General features: G+C 40.5%; 1 protein-coding gene across 10 annotated transcripts in view; it reads right to left on the reverse strand.

Moving 5' to 3' along the window:
• UBR3 (ubiquitin protein ligase E3 component n-recognin 3) overlaps window positions 1-25,015 on the reverse strand; it is a 257,591-nt gene that overhangs the window by 227,298 nt on the left and 5,278 nt on the right. The window contains exon 1 of one of the 10 annotated variants that reach the window (XM_032293023.1): window positions 7,369-7,501. The exons of 8 other annotated variants lie outside the window; for them this stretch is intronic. Coding sequence is in view for 1 of the 2 variants with exons in the window: in XM_032293022.1 (XP_032148913.1) it covers window positions 7,045-7,097 (53 nt within the window). In the remaining variant the exon portion in view is untranslated. Of the gene's footprint in view, window positions 1-7,044; window positions 7,251-7,368; window positions 7,502-25,015 lie in introns of those variants that run through there. One more of the 10 variants, XM_032293022.1, reaches the window with a different exon arrangement.

The raw sequence follows: 25,015 nt of genomic DNA on the forward strand, positions 1-25,015 counted from the left end.
TTTTTTTTTTTTTTTTTTTTTGAGATGAAGTCTTGTTCTTCACCCAGGCAAGAGTGCAGTGGCACAATCTCAGCTCACTGCAACCTCCACCTCCCAGGTTCAAGCAATTCTCCTGCCTCAGCCTCTGCAGTAGCCAGGATTACAGGTATGTGCCACGACGCCTGGCTAATTTTTTTTTTTGTATTTTTATTAGAGATGGGGTTTTGCCATGTTGGCCAAGATGGTCTTGAGCTCCTGACCTCAAGTGATCCACCTGCCTTGGCCTCCCAAAGTGCGGGGATTACAGGCGAAAGCCACTGGGCCCAGCCAACAAAATTATTTTAAAGGCATCCAAATAAATAATAATCTGGGACTATTTAATAATCCCAGTTGTTCAAAAAAAAAAAATTTTTTTTGAGAGCTACAACATGCCTCACATGTGAGCCCTGGAACTACAGAGGCCTTGTCCTCAGGGAGCTGACTTTCTGAGGGAGAAAGAAAGAAACAAAATATGGAAATATCTGATAGCAATAAACTCTATGAAATTATTTCTAGCCTGGGCAACACTGTAAAACCCCATCTCTACAAAATTAGCCAGATATGGTGCCTGAGCCCAGGAATTCATGACTCTCCTGGGCAATATAGCAAGATCATCCCACTGCCCTTCAGTCTGGATAACACAGTGGGATCCTGTCTCACAAAAAGAAAAAAAAATTTTGACAGCGCCATATATAAAAAGCATCCATCTAGCTCCTTTAGATGGGGTTTGTCAGGAGGGGCCTTTCTGAAGAAGTGATACTTAGGCAATAGACCAAGCTGACATGAAGGAGCTAGGCTGGGCATGCAAAGCTCTGGGGAAGTTGAGGGAGAAAGTTTGCTATTTTTGCTTTGTTTGTTTATATTGTACTGATTCAAGCAACAAGAAATTTACTCCATTTATAACACCTAATTTGATCCTGAAATTCATGTCACTTCATCATCAATGACTAACCCTACAGGAAGAACCAGTAAGTCAAGTGAGCTAACCAAAAGACACCAGTAAAATCAGTCAAAGACCTGACAAATGAAACTGCATATAAACATGTATTAACAATCTCTCCCCAAGTGAACAAGAGAAGGGCTCTCTAAGCAACTGATATAGCTCCCAATTTAAAATGAGGCAGGATGTAACACATTCACATTAGCAGTTCAGAGGTCACAGATAACTTTCTGCAAGGAACCCAACAGATTTGCAAGATTAAGAAGGTTAAAATAGTCCTTACTGGGGAATGATGTTACGGTAAACAGAGCTACAAAAATAGTAAACAAAATTACCTCTCTAAATTTTGTTTGACATCATCTTTTTTAAATTTTTCATTAAAGCACAACAGATAAAAAATTACCTAAAAGTTAAGTATGCAACTCAGTGAAGTATCACTAAATGAACATACTCATGTAAATGCCAATTCAAGATCAAGAAACAGAACACTACCCCAGAAACTCTCCTTATGATTCCTCTGAAATCAAATTTAAATGACTAAAAGCAAAATTCCTGGACTGTGGGAGATGGAGAGGAGAGAGAAATCAAAAGGGGAGGGGGTTTCTGGTAGTCTGTTTGCAAGTTACCGATACTTGGTGGAGAGAAGGAGGGCAAGGAGAGGCCAACTCAAATAACTGAACCACATTTTTCAAGAATTTGAAAAGTATCTGAGATAATAAGCTCCCCTACAAGTAAGTTTTTGGCAAGAACATCCCATTCTCCACTTGCTACACACATCACACATTATTTTGAAACAATTACACACATACACATTATTTTCCATATAATTCTAGATCATTCACAGAGATTCCTGGACAGTCATACCCCTCCAGGTTAAAAGCCCTGATGATATAATCTATGCCCTTCATCTGACAGATGGGGAAATCTCAGAAACATTAAATGACATATCTAACTAAACTTTAACAAAATTATCAAAAGATATTTAGGATACAGGCCAAAATGACATAAAAGGCATACCATAAACATGTATGGTATCTAAACTAATCTATATATTTAACATGACCCAGTGAAAAATAGCAATAAGAAATAAGCTGATTCTAAAGTTCATATAGAAAAATAAACAAGAATAGCTAAGAAAATTCTGAAAAACAAAAGTCATAAAAGTAAAGTCGCTTTATCAGAGATGAAAACTTATTTTAAAGTTGAAATCATCAGAAGTATTGAGTCTAGCCTTTAGGAAGCTAACATTCTATAGGACAGAGATAGACAATGATGATAAACATAATTAAGTGAACTAAAAAGCAGAGAAAGGGAGATCAGAAATCATTTCCAAATTCACCTACACATATTCCTGAGCCATTTTTCTAGATACACATTTCTACATCTCTAATAGGTAGGACTAAAGTACAGCTCCATCTCATGTCTAAAACTGTCAGATAAATGGTAAGAACTAAAAGAAAAAACTTTAAATTCCATCTACACGGGTTTAAATATTATTTAGTGGGCCCCAGAGTTCCAAAGTATATATACTTTAAGTTCTGGGATACATGGGCAGAATGTGCAGGTTTGTAAACAGGTATACATATGCCATGATGGTTTGCTACACCCATCAACATGTCATCTAGGTTTTAAGCCCCAAACGCATTAGGTATTTATCTTAATGCTCTCTCTTAATGCTTGCCCCCCCAACCCCTGACAGGTCTCAGTGTGTGATGTTCCCCTCCCTGTGTCCATGTGTTCTCATTGTTCAACTTCCACTTATGAGTAAGAACATGCAGTGTTTGGTTTGTCCAAGAAGTCCCAAGCATTTTTAAACAGCTTTCTCTTTTCCTTTATTCTCTCCCTCATTCACTTTCACACACATACACACATATAAACAACACACACAAATACATGCAGATTTTTAAATAAACTAAGTTCCTTTATTTAAAAAAGTATGGGCCAGGCACAGTGGCTCATGCCTGTTATCCCAGCACTCTGGGAGGCTGAGGTGAGTGGATCACCTGAGGTCAGGAGTTCGAGACCAGCCTGGCCACCATAGCGAAACTCCATCTCCACTAAAAATACAAAAATTAGCCAGGTGTGGTGGTAGGTACCTATAGTCCCAGTGACTTGGGAGGCTGAGGCACGAAAATTCACGGAGATTGGGAGGCAGAGTTTACAGTGACCCAAAATAGCGCCACTGCACTCTAGCCTGAGCAACAAAGTAAGACTCTGCCTCAAAAAAAGAAAAAAGAAGAAAAAAAAACTGTATTTACATTATAAGAAAGAACCCATACATCTTTGTAACTGTCTGACAAAAAGACCCTGCTCATAGCTTATCATAAACTGGTAAAAGATAAACCAGACATTACTAGACAAAACTGAAAGTTCTAAATAATTGTCTGCCTCCTGCCCAGCTCTTCTCCATGAACCCTATTCACCTGTTCCCATCCTGGGTTTCTTATTGCAGCTAAAGACAGCACCATTTTCTCAAGCATTTATAAGTAACTATTCCCTCTCAGGTTTCAAACTGGAATCCAGATAGTTATGTGTTGGTTATATTTAGGCTATCATATGGTAAGTAAAGCCAAAACACAGCTATTAAAAATTTTACATTCATTCATTATTTTGGTTTGGATGAGATCTCAAGTTAATTATTTAATTTAGTCATTATTCATACACATCTTTGCTAATAATCTTATTTGGTTGAGAAAAAACATAAATTTCTATATCCATAAAAACTTAAGGATGTCTTAGAGGACTCAATTTGTTTGTTTTGTTGTTTGGCTGTTTTGTTTTGTTTTGATTGAGATGGAGTCTCACTCCTTCATCCAGGCTGGAATGAAGTGGTAAAATCTAAGTTCACTGCAACCTCTGCCCCCCAGGTGCCTCCTGCCTCAGTCTCCTGAGTATCTGGGGTTACAGGCACCTGCCACCATGCCCAGCTAATTTTTTTTTTTTAATTTTTAGTAGAAATAGGGTTTTACCATGTTGGCCAGACTGGTCTTGAACCCCTGACCTCAAGTGATCCACCCACCTTGGCCTCTGAAAGTGCTGATTACAAGCATGAGCCACCACACCTGGCCTCAATTTGTTCTTAAAGGGCCAGATAGTATTTTCTACTTTGAGGGTCATGCAGTCTGTTCTAATTACTCAATTCTGTTTTTATAGAGTGAAAGCCACCATAGGCAATAAGCAAATAAATTAGTGTGGTATGTTCCAATAAAATTTAACTTACCAAAATAAGCTGCCAACCCTTGGGCAATAGTTTGCCAACCCCACATTCCAAAAGGATGTACAGCCATAAAAAAAGACAAAAAAAAAAAAAGCCTACCTAATCTCATTGATCAAATTAATCCATTATTCTATTCATCTATTAATCAAATGAGGTCAGTGCTCTTAGATTGTAAAGAAAGTGCTTAAAACAGAAATCTGAGTCATTGTTTCAAAGGCCTTTAGCTATATCTCAACTATAAAATGAAGAGTTGCTAGTAAATGACCTCCAAATTATGCTCTAGCATTAAAATTCTATGTGCTCATCTACAAATAGGCACTCTAAATGCCCAGAAAGATTAAACCACATTGCCTTCTAATCATAAATAATTACCAGGAAAAAATAACCATGGAGGACAAAGTTACAGGCAATACGAACACCTCTCAAAAGATGTCTTCATGTAAATGGTTCAGCAGTAAGCAAGAGAGTGGTTCACATTTCAACCCAATATTTATCCAGCACACACTCCAATTCAGAAGACATGAGCCCCAGCTCTGTCACTTAACTTTCTACTCATTGAGTAAGGTTCTCTATTATCTTTAACTCACCATAAAATGAGGACAATAATATCTACCTCGAAGACTGTTGGGTAGGAAAGAGTTTGTAAAAAGTAACACAAAATAGAAAATTAGCAACTGGGTGCAATGACTCACACCTGTAATCCCAACACTTTGGGAGGCTGAGGCAGGAGCATCACTTGATTGAGCTCAGAAGTGTGAGACCAACCTGGGCAACATGGAAAAACCACGAGTATGCAAAAAAACAAAAAAATTAGCCTGACATGGTAGCACACGCCTGTGGTCCTAGCTACTCAGGAGGCTGAGGTGGGATAATCACTTGAGCTCAGGAGGTCAAGGCTGCAGTGAGAAGAGAGAAGAGATTGTGCCACTGCACTGTAGCCTGTGCAACAGAGCAAGACCTTGTCTCAAAAAAAAGGAAAAGAAAATTAGCAAGATGGTAGATGTTAATAAAACTGTATCATAATCAAGACCTAAAACAAGTGTGAACAGTCTAAGCACACCCATTAAAAGACAAAGACTATCAGACTGGATTTCTATCTCTTTCTCTCTTTCTCTCTCTCTCTTTCTTCTTCTTCTCTCTCTCTCCCTCCCTCCCTCTTTTCTCTCTCTCTCTATTTCTCTTTCTCTCTCTTTCTTTCTTTCTGAGACAGAGTCTCACACTGTAGCCCAGGCTGGAGTGCAGTGATGTGATCTTGGCTGACTGCAACCTCCACCTCCCAGGTCCGGGTTTAAGCAATTCTCCAGCCTCAGCCTCTCGAGTAGCTGGAATTACAAGTGTGCACCACCATGCCCAGCTAATTTTTGTAGTTTTAGTAGAGATGGGGTTTCACCATGTTGGCCAGGCTGGTCTTGAACTCCTGACCTCGTGATCCACCCATCCTGGCCTCCCAAAGTGCTGGAATTACAAGCGTGAGCCACCATGCCCAGCCAGACTGGATTTTTTTTAAAGCAAAATACAAATTTAAGTTAAAAGTAGAATAGAAATGTAACCAATGATCCACAGTTTTCATTATTTTTTTTTTCTCTTCTTTTCTCCATGTCTCCCTGTTCCCATTTCCTACTTAGCCCTTTAAAATTCAGTTGTAACTTTTTACTTCCCCTTTACCTAACACTCCTTACAGGGTAGGTTCATCTAACTATGTGCTTAGAAGATCCAGAGCAGGCTGGGCATGGTGGCTCACGCCTGTAATTCCACCACTTTGGAAGGAGGAGAAGGGAGGATTCCTTGAGTCCAGGAGTTCAAGACCAGACTGGGCAATAAAGTGAGACTTCATCTCTACCAAAAAAAATTTTTAATTAGCGAAGCATGGGAGGATTGCTTGAGCCCAGGAAGGGAAGGTTGCAGTAAGTCAATATCATGCTGCTGCATTCCAGCCTGGATGAAAGAGTGAGACTTTGTCTCAAAAAAAAAAAAAAAAGAAAAACCTTCAGAGCAGGCCTCTGAAGCTCAAGAGAAAACAGTTGACTTACAACCCAAAGTGTGTCCACTATGAAACTCTCTCCTACTGGAAGGCTGCCTTATGAGACAACAGTCCAGCTATAACCCGAAGTATGCCCACTACAAAACTCTTTCCTACCTGGAGGATTTTCAGTCACTTTTACAACCCAATCCTGCCCACAAAACAGTCATCAGCTCGATCTCCCAGTAGATAAGGCACTAAGCTGGGATGCAGACCCCTACCTGCTTCCTTCCTCTCTTACATGCCATTTATGTTAGGCCCCCTTCTAAAAATGCTCACTTTCTGCCCAAAAGCAAAGCAGCATCCTTAAAGCAGGAAGCCTTCTTCTCCTAAGATGCCTTTGGAATACAGTCATTTTATACCAGACCTTGTTCTTGTTAACTGGTTTCTGCAAGCAGCAAACAACTGAATCTGCATTTTGGTTAGAGATAGGCATAAATTCTATCGGACTTAACAATATCTGACCAACTGTATAGAAAACAAGCTAAAAGTTCCTAATTTAAGAATCAGGCCGGGTACTGTGGCTCACACCTGTATTCCCAACACTTTGGGAAGTTGAGATGAGTGGATCATTTGAGTTCAGGAGTTCTAGACCAGCCTGGCCAACATGGTGAAACCCCATTTCTTCTAAAAATATTAAAACTAGCTGGGTGTGTGTGGAGGAAAAGGTAAATATTAAATTTGAACTCAATTGAATGTGGACACAAACAATGGTCACCAAGTCCCAAAATAGGCTGTGTGAGCCCCTTGAGGCGTTCATCAAGTACCACTTCAGAGAAATCTCTATTTCAATATACTCCTATACTTTAGTTATTGAAAAATAATAGATAATCACAAAAACAAATTGACCTTTTTGTGTTCCTTGAGCCTAGTCGCAAAGGGCCCTCATGACTGGGCTTCATGCCAAACAACTCATTACAAAAAGAGCTAGGGTCCCAGACTGCACCAAAGCTTCATGACTCCTTGTCTGTGCATAGACAAGTGGCCGACTCTGGAGCCCACTGTCGCTTCCTAGTCTGGTGGTGAAACCTCCTTAGTCTGGTGAGTGTAAATATATATATATCTTTTCCTTTATCCCCTCCCCATTGCAATTTGCTTATTATATTATTTGATTATTATATCATTTGCTTATCATATCTGCATTGGCATTTACGTAGGATAAAGGTTGTTTACCCCTAAAGGTATTGCATGTATATGTCTTTTCTTCTCCCCTCGCACGTTTTCCCCACAGAACAGTGTGGTAGTGGGCGCCTGTAATCTCAGCTACTCAGAGGCTGAGGCAGGAGAGCTGCTTGAACCTGGGAGGCAGAGGTTGCTGTGAGCCGAGATCACACCACTGCACTCCAGCTTGGGCGAGAGCATGAGACTCCTTGTCTTAAAAAAAAAAAAAAAGAAAAATTAAAAACTTGACATTACATGTTTTCAAGAAGATCTACTTACATATACTACTTATATATGTAACAGGTATGGGATCCTTCCCCAAAAGGAGATAGTCTTCTCCCAAAAATAGACCAGAAAGCAACAGGCTTTCTGGGAGCACATATATGAAAGAAAGTTCACTTAAGTAACTGCCCTAATTGAACTTAAATATAAAAAAGTAAATATAACTGCAACATAGAACATAATATTGTGCTATAAATATGTGCATAATTAAAGAAGCGAAGCATCTCATTTTAAAGTAATTTGTTCTCTGCAAGACAGGCAATACCACTTTTTCTTCTATCTGTTATAATCAAAGTACTGCTTAACCCTAAAGACCAAAAAAAAACCCTATAATAATACTCATATTTATTTCAAAAATACTCCTTATTAACATAAGTAAATTAAATTAAATCTGTATCTAAAACAAGGTCATTGGGATAAATCTGTATCTAAATAACAAGGTCATTGGAATAACCCCTTCATCTAAAGCAAACAAAAAAAACAGATAAATAAATGAACCAATGATTTTCAAGATATTGGACATCAGCCAACGAACGACAATAATCTCTGATAGATAGGAAGCAAGTGACGTGACAACATGTGTCATAGCTTACTTTCTTGACAGAGTTTCTAGGCCACAGTAAAGGAAGGAGAATCAAAATGGGGCCAAACTCCATGAAGTTGAGAAGAGAGAACCAAGCATCTAGGAAACTCAATGCTGCCACAGTTTACAGGACAGAATTCCACCGAGAAATAATCCCAGAAATCTACACAGAGCTCTCCTGAGTATTCGTCTATTTACCAGAGTACTAATTAGTACATATATGTGTGGAAACTACCCAAGGCCAGGGATAAAAACATTTGATAGGATTGGGAAGGAATACATGCTCACATATAAGGTTGAGAACGGTGTCTATTCCCATCAGCCAAACTGACAGAAAACTTGTAATTCAAGAGGCATTAGATAGATGGCACAGGAGACTATCTTCCTTAGTAGTGGAGAATAATTAGCACCAGACTAAGCACTTCTGCAGACTTAACAAATTATAAAAGCAAGACCTAAAAGGATCAAACTGTGTCCAAGAAAATTATACACCAAAATAAAGTTTTTCATAAAAAGACAAAATTTCAAGCACCCAACAAGGTAAAACTCACAGTATGAGGCATCCAATATCTGGAACACAATGAAGCAGGAAAACAACATCTGCAATAAACAATCAACTGAAACTAACCCAGGCGGGGTGCTGTGGCTCATGCCTGTAATCCCAGCACTTTGGGAGGCAGAGGAAGGCAGGAGGTCAAGACCAGCCTGACCAATATGGTAAAACCACGTCTCTACTAAAAATACAAAAATTACCTGGGCTGTGGTGGCACGCGCCTGTAATCTCAGCTACTCAGGAGGCTGAGGCCAGAGAATCGCTTGAACCTGGGAGGCAGAGGTTGCAGTGAGCCAACAACGTGCCACTGCACTCCAGCGTGGGCAACAGAGGGAGACCCTGTCTCAAAAAAAAAAAAAAAAAAAAAAGAAACTAATCCAGAACTAACACATGTTAGAATCAGAACATTAAAAAGTTTTTATAACAGCATTCATAGTTCAAAAGTTAAGTAGAGGCCAGGCACGGTGGTTCACATTTGTAATCCCAGCACTTTGGGAGGCCAGGGCAGGTGGATCACTTGAGGTCAGGAGCTAGAGACCACCCTGGCCAATGAAGTGAAACCCATCTCTACTAAAAATACAAAAAACAAAAAATTAGCTGGGCATGGTGGCAGGTGCCTGTAATCCCAGCTATTTGGAGGCTGAGGCAGGAGAATCACTTGAACCTAGGAAGCAGAGGTTGCAGTGAGCCAAGATGGTGTCACTGCATTCCAGCTTGGGCAATGAAGCAAAACTCCGTCTCAAAAAAAAAGTTAAGTAGAAATACAGAATATATAAAAATAGACCAAAATTGAACTTGTAGGAATTCAAATTTCAATGTCTGAGATAAAAAAAATACACTGGATAGGAATAACAGAAGAATAGAGAGGGCAGAAAAAAGATTAGAGGACCTGAAGATTTGGCAATATAACAAAAATAAAACCAAAAGAGAAAAAAAAAGACTCGAAAAATTAAAACGGCATCAGTGAGCTATATTTTAAGCAGGGTGGTGCACATGTAATTTGAGTCCACAAAAGTGTGGTAAAATGGAAAATATATAAAGAGGCTGGATGTGGTGGCTTATGCCTGTAATCCCAGCACTTTGGGAGGCCAAGGCAGGCAAATCACCTGAGGTTGGGAGTTTGAGACCAGCCTGACCAAAGTAGAGAAACCCCATCTCTACTAAAAATACAAAATTAGCCGGGCATGATGGCACATGCCTGTATTCCCAACTACTCAAGAGGCTGAGGCAGGAGAATCGCTTGAACCTGGGAGGTAGGGGTGGCAGTGAGCCGAGATCATGCCACTGCACTCCAGCCCAGCGACAGTGTGAGACTCCGTCTCAAAAAACAAAAAACAAAAAAAAAGAAAAATATATATAAAGAAATTATGCTCTTTGCAGATGCCACCAGTGCTGCTGGGAGCCCAGTACTACCAGCCATGTCAACCCCACCTTGTTCTTCAACATTGCTGTCAACGGCTTGCCCTTGGGCCCCATCTACTTTGGGCTGTTTACAGATGAGGTTCCAAAGACAGTGCTCTGAGCACTAGAGAGAAAGGATCTGGTTACAAGGGTTCCTGCTTTCACAGAATCATCCCCGGTTTATGCGACAGGGTAGTGACTTCACACTCCATAACGGCACTGGCAGCAAGTCAATCTACGGCGAGAAATTTGATGACAAGAACTTCATTTTGAAGCATACAGGTCCTTTGAATCATCTTGTCCATGGCAAACGTTAGACCCAACACAAATGGTTCCCAGTTTTTCATGTGCACTGCCAAGACTGAGTGGTTGGATGGCAAGACCAGCAAGAAGGTCACCATTGCTGACTGTGGACAACTCAGTTTGACTTGTGTTTTATCTTAACCACCAAAACCATTCCTTCTGCAGCTCAGGAGAGCAGACCTCCATCCCGTCTGATTCAGTGTCCTGGAATCTTTGTGCTCTCGCTGCAGTTCCCATTGAATTCCATGTTTTCCTTATGCCCTTCCATGCCTAGCTGGACTGCAGAGTTAAGCTTATGATTATGAAATAAAAGCTAAATAACAAAAAAAGAGAAAGAAATCATGCTAAAATTTGGTGAAAATTATAAACTCACAAGTCTAAGAAGCTCCACAAACCTAAAAAAAAGATGAAAAAAACTATACTGAGGCATATTATAACCAAATTGCTCAGAACATGGATAAAGAAAAAATCTGAAAAGCAGCCACAGAAAAAGGTATGGTAAGTACAGAGGAGCAAAGATAAAGATGAGACTAGATTTATCCTTGGAAACAACGCACGCAAGAAGACACTGAAGCATCTTCACTCAAAGAGAAGCCTGGGCAATACAGTGAGACCCCCAACTCTACAAAAAAAAACAAAAATTTTTTAAAAATTAACCGGGCCTGGTGGAACATACTTGTAGCCTTAATTATTAAAAACTTGGAAGGCAGAAGCAGGAGAATCGTTTGAGCCAGGCGTGTGAGGTTACAGTGAGCTATGACTGTGCCACTGGACCCTAGCCTTGGAGACAGAGCAAAACCCTTTCTCTTAAAAAATAAATAGTAATTTTTTTTTAATTTAAGTACTAAAAGAAAAAATGTCCACCTAGAAAAAATGTCCTATAGCCAAAGAAATTATCTTTGAAAAATAAAGGCAAAAAAGGGGCAAAATACATTTTCAGACATACAAAAAAAAAGGAAGAATACATAACCAGCAAGCCCACACTGTAAAATATTCAAACTTACATAAAGAAACAAAGAGCACTGGAAATAATAAGTAGATGGGTAAGATTTTTTAGTTATTATTTAAATCTCTTTAAAATTATTGAATGTGTAAATAAAAATAACATATTCAGGGGTTTATTAAATATATAAAAGTAAAATGTATGACAACAATAGAATAAAGGCATACAGGGAAATTTTAAAAGGAGTAAACTATTATAAGGTTTCTGTACTACACATAAAGTAGTATAAGTAGACTGTGATAAGTGAAAGATACTATAAACTGTAAAGCAATCAGTAAAATAACAAAAAAGTTACAGTTCATAAGCCAACAAAGGAGAGCAAATGAAAACATAAAAAATAGTCTGAAAGAAGGCATAAAAGAGGGAAAGAGCAAACGAAGTACAGAGAGGATAAACAGGAAACAAGACAATGGACTTAAATTTAACTATATCAACAATTATTTTAAATGCAAATGGTCTAAGTATCATTGTCAGAGGTTTTTAAGACTGGATTCTAAAAAAGCAAGGCAGGCCAGGCGCAGTGGCTCATGCCTATAATCCCAGTACTTTGGGAAGCCGAGGAGGGTGGATCACAAGGTCAAGAGATCGAGACCATCCTGGTCAACATGGTGAAACACCGTCTCTACTAAAAATACAAAAATTAGCTGGGCATGGTGGCGCACACCTGTAGTCCCAGCTACCCGGGAGGCTGAGGCAGGAGAACTGCTTGAACCCAGGAGGTGGAGGTTGCAGTGAGCCGCGATCGTGCCATTGCACTCCAGCCTGGGAAACAACAATGAAACTCCGTCTCCTCCATGAGTAGCTGGGATTAAAGGGGGCAAGGAAAAAAAAATTAACTGGAGGACAAAAAAAAAAGTTTAAAGACACCAACAGTTTAAAAGAACAAAAAAAAAAAAAAACTTTGGCCAGGCACAGTAACTCACGCCTGCAATCCCAGCACTTTGAAAGGCCAAGGCCAGTGGACTGTGTGAGTCCAAAAGTTTGAAACCAGCCTGGGCAACATGGCAAAACCCCATCTCTACAAAACACTACAGAAAGTTCACTGGGCGTGGTGGCCCACACCTACAGTCTCAGTTACTCAGGAGGCTGAAGTGGGAGGATCACCTGAGCCCAAGAGGTCAAGACTGCAGTGAGCCATGATTGTGCAACTGCACCCCAACTTGAGTGACAGGGTGAGATGCTGTCTCCAAAAAAATAACTTTAAAAAAGACTTTAAAAAATACATGCCATGTTGACAATAGTCAAAAGAAATATGGGTGAGTGATGACATTAATATCAGACAAAACAGGCTGAAGAATAAGGAATATTGCCAGGGATAAAGAGGACATTATATAATGATAATAAGTTAATTCATCGCAAAGACATAACAATCCTAAGTGTACACCTAACAACAGAACTCCAAAACACAAGCAGCAAAAATTGACAACTGCAAGGAGAAAGAGACAAATCCGCGACTGTATTTGGAAACACCATTCTCAGTAACCAAGAGAACAAGCAGACAGAAAACCAGTAAGAACATAGAAGACTTGAACAACAGTATCAACCAACTTCACCAAACTGACATTTATAAAACACTACACCCAACAACAGAATAAGCATTTTTTTCTAATGCACATGGAATATTCACCAAGACAGACCATATTCTGAGCTATGAAAGAAACCTTCAGTATTTTAAATAAACTGACGTCACAGAAGTATGCTATCTCACCACAATGGAATTAAATTAGAAATTACTGGTTGGGCACTGTGGCTCATATCTGTACTCCCACCACTCTGGGAGTACAGGTCCACTCAGGTGGATCTTTTGAGTCCAGGAGTCCAAGACCAGCCTGGGCAACATGGCAAAACCCTGTCTCCACTAAAAATACAAAAATTAGCTGGGCATGGTAGCATGCCTGTAGTCCCAGCCATTTGGGAGGCTGAGGCACAAGAATCACTTGAACCAGGAAGATGGAGGCTGCAGTGAGCTGAGGTCAAGTACTACTGCACTCCAGCCTGGGCAACAGAGAGAGAGAGAGACTCCTGTCTCCAAAAAAAAAAAAAAAAAAAAAGGAGAAGGAGAAGCAGTAGCAGTAGCAGAGCAGCAGCAGCAAGAAATTACTAATAGTCACAATTTGAAGGAAAAGAAAAAAAATCCTCAAAATTTCTTTTTTTTTTTGAGATAAGGTCTCACTATGTCACCCAAAATAAAGTACAGTGGTGCCATCCCGGCTTACTACAGCCTCTACCTCCCACATTCAAGTAATTTTCCCACCTCAGCTTTCTGAGTACCTGGGACTACAGGCACGTGCCACCATGCCTGGCTAATTCTTCTAGTTTTTATAAAGACGGGGTCTTATCATGTTGTCCGGGCTGGTCTCAAACTCCTGAGCTCAAGTGATTCACAACCCTCAGCCTCCCAGAGTGCTGGGATTACAGGCATAAGCCACCACCCCCTGCCTTAAAAACCTCAAAACTTCTAAATGACCCATTGGTTAAAGAGGAGTTCACAGAAAATAGAAAATATTTTGAACTGAATAAAAATGAAAACATATCAAAAATGTTAGATGCCTGTAAACTGTGCTTACAGGGAAATTTATTGTGAGGGAAATTTATTGCATTGTATCTTATTAGAAAAAAAGAAGACTATAAATCTAAGCTGACACCTTAAGAAACCAAAAAAGACTAGAAAATTAAATCTAAACAAAACAAAGTAAGAAAATAATAAAGAACAGGTATCAATGAAATTGAGAACAAAAAAAAAAAAATCAGAAAAACCAAAAGCTGGTTTCTTGAAAAAGTAACAAAAGTGATAAAGAAATGAAAAAGGCAGCCAGGCGCAATGGCTCACACCTGTAATCCCAGCACGTTGGGAGGTCAAGGTGGCAGATAACCTGAGGTCAGGAGTTCGAGACCAACCTGGCCAACACGGTAAAATGCCATCTCTACCAAAAAACACACAAAAAATTAGCCACGAATGGTAGTGCACACCTGTAGTCCCAGCTACTGGGGAGGCTGAGGAAGAAGAATCGCTTGAACCCAGGAGGTGGAGGTTGCAGTGAACCGAGATCGCGCTGCTGCACTCCATCCTGGGCAACAGAGTGAGACCCTGGCGTTAAAAAAAAAAGAAAGAAAGAAAGAGGAGAGGGTATCACTACATACCTTATAGACATTGAGAAAATAAGGACAAATATTAGAAACATTTTGCCCATAAATTCAACAACTTGATGAAATGGACAAACTTCATGAAAGATTCAAACTGTCAAAGCTCACACAAAGAAAAAAAGTACTGAATAAATGACATAGGTCACTAAAGAAATTGACTTTGTTAAACCCTTATTCAACAAATACAGTTAAGTTAAAAACCTTCCAACAACAAATATTCCAAACCTACGTTGTTTCATGAACACTGTCAAGATATTTAAAGGAGGAATAATGTCATATTCTACACAAACTCTTACAAAATAAAGAAGAGGGTGCCCTTCCCAACTCATTTACGAAGCCAGCTTTACCCTGATACCAAAATCAGACAGAGGTATTGCAAAAGAAGAAAACCACAGTACAATATATCTCTTGAATACAGATACAAAAATCCTCATGTCAAAATACAAGCAACTTAAATCCAGCAATCTATAGAAAGGATAATACATCATGACAATGCGGATTTTATCCCAGGAATGCAAGACTGGTTCAATATTCAATAATTATTCCATGTGTAATACTACATAGATGGCGTTATGATTTGAATATGTGACCTCTCCAAAACTCATATTGTAACTGAATCCCCACTGTGGTTGTATTAAGAGGCATAGCCTTTGGGGAAGTGTTAAGTCATTAGGGCTCTGCCCTCTCAGATGGATTAGTGCCTTATAAAAGGGCTAGAGGGAACTAGCTCAGGTTCCTTTTGCTTAACCACTCTTCCACTATATGACACAAGATCTGCCCCTTTTGCCCTTTTCACCACTTCCACCACGTGAGGATGCAGCAGAAGGCCCTCACCAGACCCCAAATACAAGTGCTTTGATCTTGGACTTTCCAGCCTTCCAACTGTAAGAAATAATTTCTGTTCTTTATAAATTACTCAGTCTGAGGTATTTTGTTGTAACAGCACAAATGAACTAAGCCAGAAATTGGTACAAAGAAGTGATATTGTTGCTATAACAAATACCTGAAAACATGGAAGTGGCTTTGGAACTCGGTAATAGGTAGAGGCTGGAGCAGTTTTGAACTGAATACTAAGAAAAGCTTAGATTGCCATAAAAGGAGCATTAAGGATAGTTCCGGTGCAGGCTCAAAGGAAAAAAATGGAGGTGGTAGAAATATGGAGAGTAAAGGCCATTCTGATGATCTCTTAAACAGAAATGAGGAATTTCATATCTCAAACTGGAGGAAAGACCATTCTTTTTACAAAGTAGCAAAGAAATTAGCTGAATTGGCCGGGCGCAGTGGCACACGCTTATAATCCCAGCACTTTGGGAGGCCAAGGCAGGTGGATCACGAGGTCAGGAGCTCGAGACCAGCCTGGTCAATATGGTGAAACCATGTCTCTATTAAAAATACTAAAATTATCTGGGCATGGTGGCGCGCGCCTGTAGTTCCAGCTACTAGGGAAGCTGAGACAGGAGAATCGCTTGAACCGGGGAGGTGGAGGTTGCAATGAGCCGAGATCACACCACTGCACTCCAGCCTGGCAACAATGCAAGACTCCCTCTCAAAAAAAAAAAAATTTTTTTGGCTGAATTGTATCCATGTCCTACTACTTTGTGAAAGGCAAAATATAAGAGCTATAAACTAGGATATTTAGCAGGAAAAAACCTCTAAGCAAAGTGTTCAAGATACTGCATGGCTTCTCTTAGCTGCTTATACTAAAATCCAAATAGAGACAATGAGGTGAAGATGAAATTTATAATAAAAAAAAAAATAGAATGTAAAGATTTGGAAAATTCTCAACCAGGCCATGTAAAGAATAAAAAAGCATGCTTAGGAGAAAAAAACCAAGGATGTGGCCAAGGTGTGACTGTTTCATCAAGACAATGGAAAAATGACCCCAAAAGCTGTTGAGATCTTTGAGACAGCCACACCCACGGCAAGCCCAGAATGCCAGGGCCTTGAGCGAAGAACTGTTTCAACAGAGGGGCCCAGGGTGCCTGTGGAGCCTCAGGGCTTGCTGCACAGCATCACCTCAAGTCTCTGCTCCCTGCATTCCAATGCAGTGTTCCTTGCACCCCACCTGCAGTTCACACAGCCAGGATGCTGCTAAGGCTGCCACTCCCAAAGGAACAAGCAGTAAGCAACCTTTGCAGTGTCCACATGTTACTAACTCTGCAAGCTGTGGAGGCATGGCTTCATCCACCTAAATTTCAAAGCATGTACCAGAGAGCCTGAGGCCCAGGCAGGGAACTGTCACAGAGCAGGGCAGCAGCAGAGTCCCCACAAGGGCAATGCCTAGTGGAGCCAGTGGAGGACAGGTCCACCAGAGAGAGTCTCCACAAGGGCAACACCCAGTAGGGCTGTGGGGGCAGGGTTGCCCCCAAAACCCCAGAAGCACAGTCACATAGTCACCAACATGCAACTCCAGCTTAGGAAAGCCAGAGGTACCGGATTCCAACCTGTGAGAGGTACAGTGTGGACTGCGCCCAAGAGAGGCTACAGTGGTAGAGCCACCAGAAGCCTTGTGACACAGCAGGAGCACTGTCATCTCATCTTGGACAAACACCACCACGTCAAGTTCCAGCTCCCTTTCTAGCTTCATGCATTTCAAGGAAATCACTCCTCTGCTAACTACAAGCAGCCAGAAAGAGGAGACAGTGAAACACAGGTAAGACAGCTCAGAGGGAGGTGGGGGGAAAGTCTCTTGGGTAACTGCCAAACTTCACACTCATACAATGGGCCCCAGTAAAACAGTGGGCCTTAATAGCACATTCCTTTCCCTTCAGGTGGACTAAGACAGGGATGCTAAGATGGAGGGGTGGGTATGCCTGCAGCTGCAGAAAGATACATGGGAACAGACACACAATTCTCCCTCCCAGATAAGCGTAACAAAGAAACACAGAAGCAGTCCAACTCTCACCCTGAATCCTTAAAAACTCTCAGTCTGTAAGAGAGTGGGCCTCTGACCTAGCTTGGCCAGAATGCTCCTCTCAGGTTTGTTTTCTTTAAAATAAATCTGTCTTGACTGGTAAGCCACCTTTCATGTTACTTTCCTTTTTTAAATTCTTACACCTTGGGGACCCAAACTCCAACCCAGTGTGTCCAGAAAGCAAGACAATTATACTCAAGCCTTAGGATTTAATGTTGTTGGCCTTGCTGAGTTTTGCACTTACTTGAGATATGCCACTCCTCCTTTATTACTTATTCCTCCCTACATAATGGAAACATGTGTCCTTGACTCTCTCACCATTGCAGTGTTTGCGTGTGCGCATGTGCGCTTTATTGGATGCATAACAGATGTACATAGTTTCTGGGTACATGTAATAATTTAATACATTCATATAATTTGCAAAGATCAAACCAATGTACTTGGGATACCACCACCTTAAATATTTGTCTTTTTATGCTACAGCCATTCAAATTCTTCTCTTCTAGCTATTTTGTAATTTACAATGGATTATTTGTAAACTACAGTTACCCTACTGAGCTATATAACATTAGGTCTTATTTCTTCCATCAAACCATATATTTGTACCCATTAATTAACTTTTCTTTATCCCCCTCCTTCTTTCTCCCTTCCCTCTGGTAATCACAAATCTACTCTCTATCTTCATGAAATCCACTTTTTTAACTCCCACAGGAGTGAGAACATGAGATATTTGTCTTTCTGCCCTGGGCTTATTTCACTTAACATAATGGCCTCCAGGCCCACCCATGTTGCTACAAACGACAAGATTTCATTGTTTTTATGGCTACATAATATTCCATTGTGCATATATACCACATTTCCTTTTTTCTTTTTTTTTGAGACGGAGTTTTGCTCTTGTTACCCAGGCTGGAGTGCAATGGCGCGATCTCGCCTCACCGCAAACTCCACCTCCTGGGTTCAGTCAATTCTCCTGCCTCAGTCTCCTCAGTAGCTGGGATTACAGGCACGCACCACCATGCCCAGCTAATTTTTTGTATTTTTAGTAGAAACAGGGTTTCACCACGTTGACCAGGATGGTCTCGATCTCTTGACCTCGTGATCCACCCGCCTCGGCCTCCCAAAGTGCTGGGATTACAGGCGTGAGCCACCGTGCCCGGCAATACCACATTTCCTTTATCCATTCTTCCATTAGTGGGCATTTAGGTTGATTCCCTGTTTTGGCTACTATGAATAGTGCTGCAATAAACATGGGACTTGAGATCTCTTTTTCATATATTGATTTCCCTTTTTTTGCATATATACCCAGTAGTGGAATTACTGGATCACATGGTAACCTATTTTTAGTTTTCTGAGGAACCTCCATGCTGTTCTCCATAGTGGCTGTACTAGTAATAATTTACATTCCCACCAACGGTGTAAGACATTGTATTTTGAAAGCAGGTAATTTGACTTCACAGGTTCACAGCTAGAGAGAAATCTGCTATAGGATGAAGCATATCTTTGAGTCTCACCACATCTAATTGACATGATATTTAGATGAGACTCCGAACTTTAGACTTCTGAGCTGCTGCTAGAACAAGACTTCTGGAGCTACTGGAACGGAATGAATGTATTTGTATGTGAAAAGACATAAACTTTGTGAGGGCAAGGGGCAGAGGCAGAACACCACAGTCTGAATGTGTGTCCTCTCCAAAATTCACACTGAAATTTTGTGGTGGTACTAGGAGGCGGAAGCCTTTGGCAATGTGATTAAGTTACGAGGGCTCTGCCTTAAGCAAGTGCTGGAGGGAACTAGCTTAGGCCCCTTTTGCCCTCTTCCCCACTTCTGCCATGTTAGGATGCAACAAGAACGCCTCACCAGACATACACACACACACACACACACACACACACACACACACACAGACACACACACAAAGCCTTAATCGTCGACTTCCCAGCCTCCAGATTGGAAGAAATAAATTTCTGTTATTTCTAAATTACTCAGTCTGGTGTTACAGCAGCACAAACAGACTAAGACTGATGGCAATTTATGTATTCTACCATAAAGTATTCCATTGTATAATTAAACTACAGTTCACTAATCTCATTGTTTCCATTTTTCCCTATTTCAGTGTTACAGTGAATATACTTGAATATGTATCTTTCTGCAACCTCCTCATATTTAATGTGATGCCGGTCAGCATCTTAACAGACGTTTTCCAGAGAACCTGGCATGCTGACCCTGAAATTCAAATAAAAACAGGGACCAAGAATAGCCAAAATCCTTTTGAAGAGTAGTAAGAAAATCCCACCATATCAAAATACATTTTAATGTTCTAATAAAGTAGTATGGCACTGTTACAAGAGACATATCAATACAACAACAGAGAGCTTAGGAGATAGGAAGGTGGTATGTGATAGAGGTGACACTGTAGATCAATAGAGGAAAAAAATGTTCAATAAGTGAATTCTCATATTTGAAAAGATAAAATTAGATCTAATATACGGTTTGACTAGTCCCCACCCAAAATCTCATCCTGAATTATAATCCCCATAATCCCCATGTCAAGGGCAGGATGAGGTGGAGGTAACTGTATCATGGGGATGGTTTGCCCTATGCTGTTCTCATGATAGTGAGTTCTCACAAGACGTGATGGTGTGTTTCGTTTGTTTTGTTTTTGAGACAGGGTCTCACTCTGTCACCCAGGCTGGAGTGCTGGAACCTCACCTCCCAGGTTCAAGTGATTCTCCCACCTCAGCCTCCAAAGTAGCTGAAATTACAGGCCCATGCCACCACAAACAGCTAATTTTTATATTTTTAGTAGAGGCGGAGTTTCACCATGTTGGCCACACTGGTCTCAAACTTCTGACCTCATGATCTGCCCACCTTGGCCTCCCAAAGTGCTGGAATTACAAGCGTGAGCCACTGCACCCAGCCAAGACGTGATGGTTTTATAAGAATCTGGCATTTCCCCTGCTTACCTCTTCTCCCTCCTGCTGCTCTGTAAAGAGGTGCCTTCCACCATGATTGTAAGTTTCCTGAGGCCTCCCCAGCCATGTTGAACTCCTTCCTTTATAAATTACCCAGTCTCTGGCAGTTCTTTATAGCAGTGTGAAAACAGACTAATACAGACCTCGATCTCATACTACAAGTAAAAATAAATCCAGATGGACAAAAGACCTAAGTGTACAATGTAAAACCTTAAATCTTTTAGTAGAAAATATATAAGCATTTTTTAAACCAGAGTGAAGATTTCTTTAACAAGATAAAATAATACAAACTACAGAAGAAAAACTTTTAATTTAAAATCTTTTACAACAAAATTATGTATTTCAAGATAAAAAGACAAGACACACACTACAAGATGAAATTAGGTATTATTATAACCAAGGATCAGCATCTAGAGGATGTACAGCATTCTTAAAACTCAGTAATAACAGACAAAACAAACAGAAAACAGTCAAAAAGTATAAACCAGCAGTTCACCAAAAAAAAAAAAGAAACCCAAATGGCCCCAAAACATACAAAAACATGTTCAACTTTACTAGTCAGGAAAATATAAATTTTAAAAAGGTGTATATATCCAACAGATTGGTAAAATATTATAAATGTGTATATATAATTTTAAGTTCCAAAGTACATGTGCAGCATGCACAGGTTTGTTACATAGGTTAATGTTGGCCATGGTGGTTTGCTGCACCTATCAACCTACCACCTGGGTATGAAGCCCAGCATGCATCAGCTATTTTTTCTGATGGTCTCCCTCTCTCCGCCCCCCACCCAACAGACCTCAGTGTGTATTGTTCCCCTCCCTGTCTCCATGTGTTCTCATTAACACCAGGTTTCGATAAACAGAAAAACAAGAACTCAAATTCCTGGTGGGGCTGGGCATGGTGGCTCATGCCTATAATCGCAGCACTTTGGGAGGCTGAGGCAGGCAGATCACTTGAGGTCAGGAGTTCGAGACCAACCTGGCTAATATGGTGAAATCCCGTTTGTACTAAAAATACAAAAATTAGCTGGGTGTGATGGCACACGCTTCTAGTCCCAGCTACTCAGGAGGCTGAGGCAGAAGAATTGCTTGAACCTGGGAGGTGGAGGTTGCAGTGAGCTGAGATTATGCTACTGTACTCCAGCCGGGGTGACAGAGGGAGACTCCAACTTTAAAAAAAAAAAAAAAAATCCCTGGTGGCAGTATACTGGGAGCTAAATGGCATCAACCACTGGAGGGCAATTTTTTTTTTTTTCAACAGAGTCTTGCTCTGTTGCCCAGGCTAGAGTACAGTGGCACAATCTAAGCTCACTGCAACCTCTGCCTCCCCGGTTCAACCGATTCTCCTGCCTCAGTCCCCTGAGTAGCTGGGACTACAGGCACGTGCCACCACGCCCGGCTAATTTTTGTAATTTTTAGGAGAGACAATGTTTCATCATTTTGGCCAGGCTGGTCTCAAACTCCAGACCTCATGATCCACCCGCCTCGGCCTCCCAAAGTGCTAGTATTACAGATGTGAGCCATAGCACCTGGCCATAGGGCAATTCTTAACTACCTAGTAGTGCTGAAGAATAGAACATTCTATGGTCCAGCAATTCTCCTTCCAGGAATCTATCTTAAAGAAATTCTAGTCTGTCTGTATAAAGAGATACATGCAAAGATGTTCCCTGTGGCCCTACTGGAAGAAATAAAAAATAGAACGCATCTAATTGGCCCTTCAGCAAAGAAATAGTTAAGTAAACTATAGTTTATAAGAATTATTAACAGTAGTTAGAAATGAATGCACCAGTCTATTATTAGCAACATAGTTAGTGAAAAGGGCAAATTACAAAAGCAGTCATACAATATAAAATCACTTATGTAAAATTTGACATTAGAACAGTCCATGTACATTTACTGTTCGGATGCAGTAAATATACAAAAACATGCATAAATATGGCACAGAAATTTCAGGATAATGCTAACCTATGGAGAGGGAAAGAGAAAGGAAGGGAGAGGTAGGCTGACCTTTTGGTTTTTTGACTAAAAGCAGCTCTAAAGCAAACATGGCAAAAGGTTAACATCTATTCACCTCGATGCTAAGTACAAAGGTATCTGTTATATTACTTTTATATTACTTTTGTTATATACTATACTCTGTATATATAACAGTAATCTGTTTTATTACTTTTGTTCGTAAATTCAAATTGTTTCATAATTGAAAATAGTTTTAAAGACTTTTATAACGATTAAAAAATTAGGCTGAGTACAATGGCTCACGCCTGTAATCCCAGTACTTTGGGAGGCCGGGTGGATCGCCTGAGGTCAGGAGTTCAAGACCAGCCTGACCAATATGGTGACACCCCATTTCTACTAAAAATACAAAAATTAGCCAGGCATGGTGGCATGCACCTGTAGTCCCAGCTACTCGTGAGGCTGAGACAGGAGAATTGCTTGAACCTGAGAGGTGGAGGCTGCAGTGGGCTGAGATCGCACTCCAGCCTGGCAACGGGGTGAGACTCAGTCTCAAAAAACAAACAAACAAAAAAAAAATTATGAATATTTTAAGTGTAGTATTGGTATTGTGGTTTGGGGGGTTTTTTTGTTTGTTTTGAGAGGGGAGACCCTCTCGCCTCCTTCAATTTCACCTCCTCCCTCCCCCGCCTTCCAGATGGGAAGGAGGGTGAAGAAGGAAAAAAAAAATGAAATAAAATACCAAAGAGCTGGGAAAATGACTCCCTCTTTAGTTCTCAGTGTCTCTGCTCTTAACCTTGAAAGAGCTGCAAATGAATGCTATCTCTGCCTGCTAGAGCCTGGCAATGGTTCATGCCCCCACGTTTCCACAGACTAGGCTCCCTCTTGGAAACATCTCTGCCAACAAACAGCTTGTTGCTTTTGTCTTGTCTCTGTAAGTCCCACTCCCTTGCTGGTACCTGCTTGTGCTGTATACGAATTAGCAAATCAATGAAGCCAAAGATTGTAAGGTCAGACGTCCAGCAAGTGGACAATGACATAATTCCGCCTCAGTTTCCCCTTTAGTGTTGTAAGCCTATAAAAGGGGAGAGAGGCTGCAGCTCCAGGAGCTCGGTGAATGAGCCTGTAGACCCCCGCAGCTCCTAGCCAAATAAAAAGTCACTTCCTTCCCCAGTTCAGTGTTCAAGAGGTTTGTTCCCCGCCACTCCTGCTACAGTTTGTCTAGTTGGTTGGTTGGTTTTTGCTTTGTTTGCAAGAGATGAAGTCATTCTATGTTGATATGGCTGGAGTGTGGTGCCTATTCACAGGTGTGATCATAACTCACCGCGGCCTCTTACTCCCAGGCTCAAGCAATACTCCCATCTCAGCCTCGGAAGTCACAGGTGCTGTGACTACAGGTGCAAGCCACCAGACCTGGCATTATTTTTTAATTGTGGTAAAAATATAAATAACATAAATGTTTCCATTTAAATCATCTTAAGTGTTCAGTTTAGTGGCATTAAGTACATTCACCTTGTTTTGTAACCGTCAGAACCACTGATTTCGAGAACTTTTTCATCTTCACGAACTGAAACTCTGTACCTGTTCAAAAATAACTCCCCAATCTCCCCATCCCTTGGCCTCTGATAATCACTATTCTACTTTCTGTCTCTATGAATTTGACTATTCCGGGTACTTCATATAAAAAGAAGCATAAAAGCATTTGTCTTTGGGGGGGTCATTTCATTTGGCATAAAGTCTTCAGGGTGTATCTACATTGTAACATTCTAACGTGTCAGAATTTTAATACTTTTTAAGACTAAATATTCTGTTGTGTTGTATGTATAATCCACATATTGCTTATCCATTCATTCACTGATGGACACTTGAGTTACATTTTAGAGTTCACATCTCTCTGCTGAGATACATACTCAATATTTTTAAATTAAATTATAAGGTATCTGATATTTGCTTTAAAATACTCCTGGCTGGGAGAAAAGAGCAGTGGGACTGGGGAGATAACAGATGAAACAAGGTATCACTTTTCACTTACCAGAGCAGAAAAGATCAGAAACACTGATACCACCATGTATACTGCCAGGATATGGGGAAACAAACTTTCTCAACCATTATTGGCAGGAATGTAAAATAATTTCTTTGGAAGGCTCTATCAAAGTTGAAATTGCACATTTCCTTTAACCAAGATATAACTTGTAGGAATTTATCCTCACACATATGCTCACACACATATGAAGAAGTGTATACAAGAATACTGACTGCAACAATGTTTACAACAGCTCAAGTCTGGAAATGTCTCTCAGTAGGGAACTGACCGCAAAAATCATAGCACATTACAAAAACATGAAAATACAATGAAATATTATTTAACTTTAAAAATGAAGCAATTCTACTTTTGGGATAGTGCCCATAAATATGATAAGGGGAAAAGAGCAAGGTACTGAAGAAAATAACTCTATTCAACCAGACATTTACATGGTTCCATTTCTGGCTACCACAAATCAAAAAACCTAAAAACCTCCCACAGCACAGGCCAGGCACCATACTGTGG

Source organism: Sapajus apella, unplaced genomic scaffold (assembly GCF_009761245.1).
Source record: "Sapajus apella isolate SASKATOON/1434 unplaced genomic scaffold, GSC_monkey_1.0 scaffold28, whole genome shotgun sequence".
NCBI lineage: Eukaryota > Metazoa > Chordata > Mammalia > Primates > Cebidae > Sapajus > Sapajus apella.